At 35.5% G+C, this 9,782-nt stretch overlaps 1 protein-coding gene across 2 annotated transcripts in view; it reads right to left on the bottom strand.

Annotated features, from left to right (window-relative positions):
• Window positions 1–449: 449 nt before the first annotated feature.
• LOC149801917 (putative G protein-coupled receptor B0563.6) overlaps window positions 450–9,782 on the bottom strand; it is a 117,896-nt gene continuing 108,563 nt past the window's right edge. For both annotated transcript variants that reach the window (XM_089956303.1, XM_089956302.1), the window contains one exon: window positions 450–6,781. In XM_089956303.1, the coding sequence (XP_089812429.1) occupies window positions 5,621–6,781 (1,161 nt within the window). In that variant the 3' untranslated portion in view covers window positions 450–5,620. The remainder of the gene's footprint in view (window positions 6,782–9,782) is intronic.

The raw sequence follows: 9,782 nt of genomic DNA, 5'->3' as shown, positions 1-9,782 counted from the left end.
AGAATCCCAGATTGAGATTTTTGTGAAGATGCCCTGTCATAGAACTATATAGACTTCACGACTAGTTTTGTTTTTAAGGGACTCAACGGGTAAAGTACACAGACTGGACATAGAAAATAGTGTATACTTGATAGGCAATGGAAACGTTTGGATTAGCTGGTCACGTATTTATTGTTTGATTATTAAGGATAAGTAATATATCCATGTTCAAGAAGTAAGGGGATACAAATATGGACAGGAAAACACGGTAAAACAATGAACAGATTAATCATCAAGGAGAATTAGGGACAATATTTGGAGATAGTAATTCCAGATTTGAAGATGCTAGGTCAAAATTTCGAGTTACTTTCAACAGGATACGTTAATCCACTTGGCCGTAATGCTCATTCGCAGATAATTACTAACTAGACAAAAGATGGTAAAAGAAAAAATATTAATTACACAGAGCATGTTTTTTAATTAGTTTATTCGAACACATGCATGCTGATAATGACGCACACATACCGCTTCACGGCAAGCATGTTACACAATGTAAGAACACATTTAAAAGATAGTGAGTATGTGCCTTATAGTTACATGAATATAATTACTGTGCGACATGCGTTACTGAAGTACTACGAGGTACAAGAGAGAACTTTATGTATTTTGATTTTCATAGATACAATGTAATTCCAACTATTGCACTTGAAACATACTTCTTTCCTAATACATGTTCGAGCTCGTTAGCTTGACGTTTCTCTTGAATCTTTGCATGGGAACTGTTACACGTTCATATATGCGTTGGTCGGGTCATGAAAAGGTCAAAACAATCAAGCAGAGAGTTCATTCCACCTCACATTAAGGTACGAAGACTGCGGAACAATTGTTTTCACATGTTAGACTTGCTTCAAAGTATTTAAGAAGACTTTTGCTTATATAAATGCCGTTATTACACTAAAAAGATCACATCAGTTGTTTTTGCATATTTTAGAACTAAAGGCTCTACGAAAGAAACAGTTTTGTATTTTTGTTATCCCCGTGTCTCTGTAGCATAGTTTGATGCTTGGGGTGCAGATGGTATTTCTTACATTCTCACCCAAGTCTTTTGTTATTCACACCTCAGAGGGGTCTTGCTTTAATATGTCGGACAGGCGGGGTAGGTAGGGGGAGGGTTATATTATAAAATAAATTGAGGGGATTTGACATGGTGAGCCAATGAATCACCTTCAGGTATCTTTCAAAGGACACGTCGTAGAATCAATACATTTGTTGCAGTGTTTCCATTAACGAGTCGGTTTTGTTTCCATTTTTTAGATATGGTGGCCTATTTTCATTTACTCTGGAGGTTACAATGAAATGCAAGCCGAGTTCCCATAGAAAGCCAATATATCACATGCAAGTAAACAAGCATTGTGTCACGTAATTTTTTTTTACAGTTACTTTAATTCCTTCTTGGTGGATTGAAGAAAATAACGTATTGTAGAGATAAATATTGATATACCTTACCATCTTATTCAGCGCAGAATGCTGTAGTCAACGACTGTGTGAAGTAAGTCGTATACAGTTAGGGAACATTTTTGTAATGGATGCCGTTATCCGGTATCCATTTCTTCTGGCCCGATTAAAATATAAAAAAAATACGATTTATATTTAGAATATTAATGCAAACTATTTTCAGCAAATACAAAAATGCTCAATATGTATGTCTGTCGGAGAGTTAACGTTTCGAACATTTGCTCATTATATTCACTAATCATTCGGAACTTTTCCCATGGCCAATCCTATAAACAGTAACGTAAGCGTGGGCTTCGAACAACTATCAAGTAAACTGACGTTTCTAAAGTCTAGATATTAAAATACATCAAATATCGATCCATTAAAACGTAAAATACATGTGTCTTATTATATACCATGTGTCCGTCAAGTGCATTGCTTAACTCTCACTGCATTTCACTTTTATTGAAACCTGGTTCCCAGTTCCGCCCAGTAAAAAAAACTGGGCAGTCGTTCTTCTAAGATCGGAAGCCACTGAAGCTCAGTCGTTACCATTCCAGACCAGCGACCAGAAGGGTGCTGATTTAAATCCTAACCAGACAAGGCCTTGCTTGCCGCCATGGTGTGTCTGCCGCCAGGATATGTTAATGTGCTTATTGCGAGATACTTTACTCAGACATGCTTACTGCGAGATACCGTAATCACTATTGAAAGCAGAAATACCATATATACCATTGAAATGTTGTGTTTAATTGTATTGCCGCCAGGTGTTGCGCATGTAAGACTTTCATACTTTCAGAGCGCATACCCATATTCCGATATTGTTCACGTACAGGAACAAATCGATCCACTGCGCCCAAGCCATCGATACATAACAATGATAATACGTAAAGTTATAAAATTTTGTTTAAACAATAATGCTGTTTCACGCAGCAATTAAAACATGGATCCGAAAGTTTGATTTAATGAAGATTTCTTTAATCAAGAAGACAGATTATTATCTCGCCAGAGAATTGTAAAACAAAAAAAAATCAAATTTAAATTATTTGGCTTATATCAATGTGTATCAAAAAGACATGAAAAGATAAAAACTAGATGATGTAGATTAAATAAATAATGACTATTTTCATGACTCAATGTCCTTTCGCTACGGGAGATTAGTGACTTGTCAGCTATATTGAAATTATACGGTATGCCCCCGAGTGCCACAAGTTAAAAAGATAATTATTTTATTGCTCAGTGTATTACAAACTATATATTTTTTAATGCCACATCCAATCATTTACAAAATGAAATGTTACTTTGTGAATAATACGAGGACTTCTTTTTATTTGATCTTTATAAATGTACACACACTGATCATTCATATTTATCCACTGGTTATTTTCATTTTTTGTGTGTAAATTCAAACATTTCATTATCCTCTTATTTTTTTAAATTATTGTTCGATGGATATTTTTCGTAAAACAAAAATATACTCAGCGACTTAATAGACATGAAAGGATTTTTTAAATAGAAAAACGATTTTGCAAACAATGCTTTCTCATATTTCTTATTATGTCCCTGTTTGTCTGTCTGTCTGTCTTTCTCTCAAACAGACAATGTTTATCCTGGTGAAACCCTGTCTTAAAACCATGTCTTATAATTAGTTCAGGATAAAACTATGTGCAGAGTTTTCATAAAAATTCTTTTTATTTTCTTAAGTAGAAAATCGATTTTCACAAACGTACACTTTGGAAAGGTAATCAAGACTTATATAAAGGCGATAAAACAGTTTCACAAATTTGTTCCATTTTTAATTGACTTATTTTATTTTTATGGATTATTATAAAATTAAATGTCTCTATGAAGATCATTTTTTTAGTACAATTTATGGTCACTTAACTTATAAAGTGTTTCATATAAATGCATGGAAGGCAATAACGTGAAACTTTCCAAGCACACGAAATAATAGTTACCTAAACGAAAGAGTCATTAGTTTAGTTACAACGTTTCTTTACGATAAGCCATATCGTTTATTGAATGATTTTCTCCAAGGCTTAGATCGCTGTTTTGAGATGATAAATCCAGTACCTTAATTCGCTGAAACTATATAAGTCAAATATTAAAACATTTTGAAAACGTTTTAGTGATTAAGTAAATTTATCAATTTGATCACAACGTTTCAGGTTAAAAATATGATTTTGCTCAAATACTAACGCCAAAGTATATATAATTATTATTTGTTTTCAAGTTGAGCTACTAATTAAAAATATATAGTATCTTTTCTATGAATCATGTATTCATAAATTTCGCTCGTTCACTCCAAGGAATTCACTGGAACATTGCCCCTCACCGTCAAACCACTCATTATCATGCGAGAAGTGGATGGTTGCGTCAATAAAGACGAAATAATGTAAATATCCTCTATTATGCTGACATGTGCCACTATTCATGGTTTTCCCGATTTATGCAATTCTATTTAGTAGATTTTTTTTTACAAACTGGATATACACTAAAATTATGAAATGTAAACTGAATCATTTCTATGTAGGCTTTTCGATTGTAACTTTCTTAGCTTTATAAACGTCTATTTCCATTGTGCGGAGAAATAAATCTTTTGTAATTTAAATACATGGTCCAAATTATTAAGCTCTAATAAGTAACTTAATCTACCCTATTCTTGATGAATATTTATTTTTACATTAGATACAACTGCATTACGACAATTCACTAAACATGAACGTGTAGATTATAGAAGGAAACAAATCAAATTAGCAACAATAACTTAATTTTGTATTCAAATATTACGAGTTAATGTATATTACTGCGTGTAGCAGTATCTAATACTGCGTAGCAGCTTACAATGAAACCCACATTGAACAGGCGATATATTTCTATATAATTATTAAGAAAACATTAAAATACTCGTGGACCGGCACAGAATAAGGCTGTTCTTTTTCTCTTTCAGACTGATGTCCAAAGATACGTCATCATTAAAAGAAAAAGGAATTTTAATTGGACATAAACAGAGGCAACTGCTACAAAATAACGAGGAAAAATACAAAAATACAAAATATCGCAGATACTGATGTATAACTGAAGGCATGCACGTGAAATGTATTTCTACAAGTGGAAAATATTAATTTTCTATAAGATTCCATTAAACAGTACACAGTTTCATATCAACAGGCATATGTTGTTTTTGTGGGTTTTAATGCCATTTTGCAATACACGATATACTATGCATGGCGGCCAATATTATTGGTGGAGGAAGAACCCTGGGAGAACCACCGACCCACGGGCTGAGCACAAAACTCGAATCCACGCGGACAGAAGTTAGATGGCAATGATCGGTGAAGGCGAGCGAGCGAACACTCTGGATCCTCACACTATGTATTAATATTTATCATCATTGTGGATTTAAATGGTTCGTTTGTTGTTAATGACGTTGTTTTAACTCATTATTAGGTAATGTTATGCTTAGGAAATGTGACCTTGCCCGCGACGCTTGGACAACGAGTCCGACGTTCTACCCACTGAGCTACCGCGGCTTTCTTAATTTGCGATGACTTGCAAAGAATGAAATACATTAGTAGGAATTATTATTGCCGATTGTATACAATGTGCCCAAATTATAATCAGACATTTAGTAAAACTTAATTATAATGGTATTGTCTATGTTGAATGTAAAATATCCACTGATATTCTACATCGATTTCGCCTCTAACAGCAATTTTATTCAACACAAAAATGTTTTACCCTGAACTCAGAATCCATTATTGTTGTTGTTGCTGCTGCTGGTGTTGCTGTTGCTCTTTTCGGTACTGGTAGTGATTTACACAATATGTATTTCCGGACCTGCTTATCACAAAACAAACACAGAAATAATACCGGCTGCAGCACAAAACCGCTGAACACTTAAGTGTATCCCTCAGTATTGCCGATGTTGTTGTTCGAGGCGGTAGTGAAGGTGATAGTTGTGGTAGAAGTGTTCCGTTTTAAGCGTCCTTGAACTGTTGTAACCTTCTTACAGCTCAACAAAACATAACTCTTCTCTCCACAAAAGTTCAACATCGCTATATTTCCATGTGAATTCGCACTCTCCATGACCCTTCACCTATTGATGCATATGTGTGTTTGTCATTCTTTGTTTAACAAAGCTCCTCTATACGTGAGTCTCATTTCCCTCTTTATGTGAATGACCGTTTGTCAACCTAACCGTCATGTTTTTCATACTCCCTCTAAAGCTACTCCTTAATGTGGAGTACTCAGTGCGGACCCGTTCCGGAATTTCTTTAACACAGAATCGAAAAAATAGTCTCTTGAATTCCTGCCGGAATACCTTTCCCGTTATCATATAAATATAGAAGTTTAATGCATAGTGTGTCATTCCATATTCTTCTATGATCTTTCGCGCAAGGAGATATTTGAAGTGTCTTTGCCACATGGGATCCGTTGCTTGAATTATGTTATCTTTTCCTTCGGGGAAACTGAAGTATGATACATACACTATCGTGACCGGAAGTGTGGTAAAGATCAAATAGAACGACACGGCGAGGAGCATAAAAGTGGTGGCAGAGGTCTTCTGAGATCTGCTCTTAAGCTGGTGTTGTTCAAATTTCGACAGTCTCCTGGCTTCCAATATCACCATAACATTAAAAATAAGCACTGAAAGAGGGACGACCAGAAAGATCAGCATCTCCGTTATCCATGTCCAGATGGTCCAAAATGAATTGGTTCCTCCTTCAATAATCTCTTTTCTAACATTACAGAGGTTCGTTGCGGGGTCCACTCTAAAGAAATAGCCCTGAATACCACATATTGCTAGCGAAAATACCGCAAGGGAGATAACTATGATGACGGCAAGCCTTGGGGTACAGTATCGTTCCCTTGTAAATGGATGGCAAATTGAAATATATCGCTCCACTGTGAAAGCAAGTACCAGAAGCGGGGATAAATACTGTGCAGCTAGAAAAACAATTGTAAAGGATTCACAGATTCCGGGATAGTCTACAGTGTCAACCTTCCATACTTCATGAAGTTCGTACATAACGTGTAACAACAAGAATATAAAATCCGTCATTGCCAGGGACGCTAAATAACAACCGGAAGAATGGCGCATTCGCTTCTGAAGCCATATTATAAATGACACTAAGTTCCCTGGAAAACCTACTGCGTAGATGAATGGCGTGATATATTTGTCCACATCCTGTCGACTCCGCATTATTGGGGAATCCAGCTGAGTAACATTGACAACTGATTGGTTGGTAGTCACGGTCGCCATTTTGCTGGTTGTTAATTCCAGCGTCAGGTTAAGGATTTCCATCTGAAAAGAAATGAGAAGAAAGTTAATGATTCAACATGGGCATGTGGATGAAAATTATAGATGAAAACATTAAAACATATCTTCACTCTAATATCGAACACAATGGAACCTACTGGCACACGATGGGTTTTGAACAATTTTAACTTATAAACTAGGGCAATGAACGGTCACATCTTTATAGTCACACTTTTGTTGACAACGTATGTGCACTGTGACTGATTATAGCACGATTTCTTGGCAACAAAGAAGCCGAATAAGAAAAGGCTATGACAAGGTGGATTGAAAAATAATGTGGATTTAAAGACACTAAATGCATGAAGTTAGAAAAGATACACATACCAAGGGCCTGGCCTGAAAGCTTCCTCATATACGTCTCTGTGCGCATATGCGAAAGCAAGATTTATTGATCTTTACTTTAAATATATTATTAATTGTTAACACTATAACTCTTCGGAACCCGTTCAATATCTTTCCATCTGTACATGCATTGATACTAAGTTTCAGTTTTTCTCCCCGATTCTGAAAATGCGCCATCTAAATATTCATTACTTTTACAGAACTTTTGCTGATAGAAAATCTAAATCATTATCGTTGACGTATAAATGCTTAGTTACCAAGACGATTCCATCCCAAAGTAAACTATAGCTCAATTTTGTAAAGTAAGTGCTAATAAAATGATGTGAATGTATATTTGGAAAGATGATAAAACAATTTGGGCGTCATCCATATACAAATACCAAGTACCTCAGATTCCAGACGATAAGAGATGCCATTTACGCCTTCACGCGTGAATGATGTCATAATTTTACAAGATTCACCTAAATGTTCATAAGAGAAGCATTTTCATAGCAACTAATGCTTTACAACAACACGGAACTGGCCTTTACCAGTCAACATGCATCTGTTAGATGATTAATTCCATATATTCCCATAATATAAAACAGATGGATAGGAGCTATATTCCAGTCAATCGTTTTTGTTAAGCATCTCTCTCTCCGTGCACAAGGTGGTACACTATAACTGTCATATCCGGGAATTATTGCCAATCTCACATCTGATAGTTATCTACGAGTGCGGAGGAACACAAGTTACACGAAAGTACGGTAGTTAGTATATGATTAAATGATCGTGGTTGGGTATTTATCGATGTGTAAATTTTTTACACAATCACTCACAAAGTAAATAAAGTCCGAAGAATATTAAGAAAAAGTATAAAAGGGTATAATTTATACTTATTTGATGAATACAACATTTAAAAGATGAAGATCAGTACTACGTGACCGTTTACAGCCAATCGTATTGCAGAAAATCCGTTTCATTTATAAACATTGGAATTATTAAGTAACGGTTCACGGATCGGCAGTTTGCGAAGCCTTATGCCATGTACAACTTATGCCATATACAAGTACCTTCGCCAAAGTTAAATTGTATTCAGTTAAACTTCTAGTTACTATCCTACCCAAAACAAAGATTGGCAGATAAATCTTCCTTTGAAAAGCGGAATTTTCCCTTGGCAACAACTCAGATGAACCCATTTATTTTACAAATTTGCCACAGCTATGCTTAAAAAAGAAGGAAATTGGCCTGGCTTATGGAAGTAGGAAATAATTATCTGACGGCATATAGCCATTAGCGGTCTCGAGCCCAGAGTTTATTCTGCACCAATGCATTGGTTTGATGCAACCAATAAATTCCAAGGATATCCGATGTCCCTGACATGACGCACATAATTTACACCATGTCCCGTCTGATCAGGAGATATCTTTATTGGTCGGTACACTGCTTATGCTTTTGCAGCAAGCTAGCACCGAAACTGGCAGTGTTGGCACGCGACAAGATGATGTCTATCAGAACCCCGTGATGTTTTGCTGCAAGCTAAAGAGATAACGTAGCCTGGTGCATCAAGCCAAGCGCAATTATCTTCTATCCATTCACACAATCTGCTCTAGCCATCTCACCTCTTTACTTTAATAATTTTTGGCCTCAGTACTTCCTTCGTTGACATCATAAAAACACACGCGGAATTGTATAGCTTATGAATTTACTCAAAGTCGGAGTTCGCTTTTTTCGTGCGTGGATTGTTCTACGCGATTTAAAATCGACTGATTTGCAGCCTTGCTATGAAACATCACAGCAATCACACCTTTTGTAAAAATTTAAGTTCGAATATGTTGACAACGATCTTAAAGTCTGATACGCATTTGCGCTGAAGATATCAGACGCTTCTTCGGTGTCAAACGCACCCACATAAATACAGAAATATCGACACATGCCCAAATCATTTCCTTCGATAAACACGAGAAGCTTAAGCTGCGAAAAGAATCAACATGATTGAAAGAAACAAGGCAATCAATAACAAACAATGGATCAACGTATTAACCATACAGCAATATGCTTGTATTTTCCTTTCTCTACCATACGTGACATCACTTAAACATCACAAATAGGTACATGTTAAAAATTAACTGATAGAAACAGGGTAGGACTGGTGTCTAAAAAGATGCGAGGTAACAGTTTTTAATCAGCTTGAAAATCCGTGACCTTCCAACTAAAAATATAGCAATTTCTCTCATTTGCAAAAGTGAATGCCCCAAGAATCTAAATATGACATGGAATTCGTTTAGAAGTATATAATACAAGAGGTAAGCAAACCTTTCATGATGCTATCAAATTTTAGAGTGAAAACAAGTTATACCACAGAGAAAAAAACCCAGCATGTTTAATAAATAGTTCGTAATAAATGTGGTTTCAAATAAACGTCCATCACAATATGTAATGTCAGTCATATAATATGACTGACGTACTATGAAACTACGATGTGTTCGTATACTTAATTTAATGCCCATTATATAATGAATTCAGACAAAACAAAAATTACAAAGGTGACTTAATTCTCGTATTCATTGAATATTTCTTGTAGTTATCATACAATGGTTAATTTATAATGTCTAACAAAACACCGGTCACGCTGGAAGAGTTATCGCTTTAGTCTTCTAAGAAA

Source organism: Sinohyriopsis cumingii, chromosome 4 (genome assembly GCF_028554795.1).
Source record: "Sinohyriopsis cumingii isolate HCF-2022 chromosome 4, ASM2855479v2, whole genome shotgun sequence".
Classification (NCBI taxonomy): Eukaryota; Metazoa; Mollusca; class Bivalvia; order Unionida; family Unionidae; genus Sinohyriopsis; species Sinohyriopsis cumingii.
Note: the sequence above shows the minus strand (reverse complement) of the source record. Positions and strands in the feature narration are given on the sequence as shown.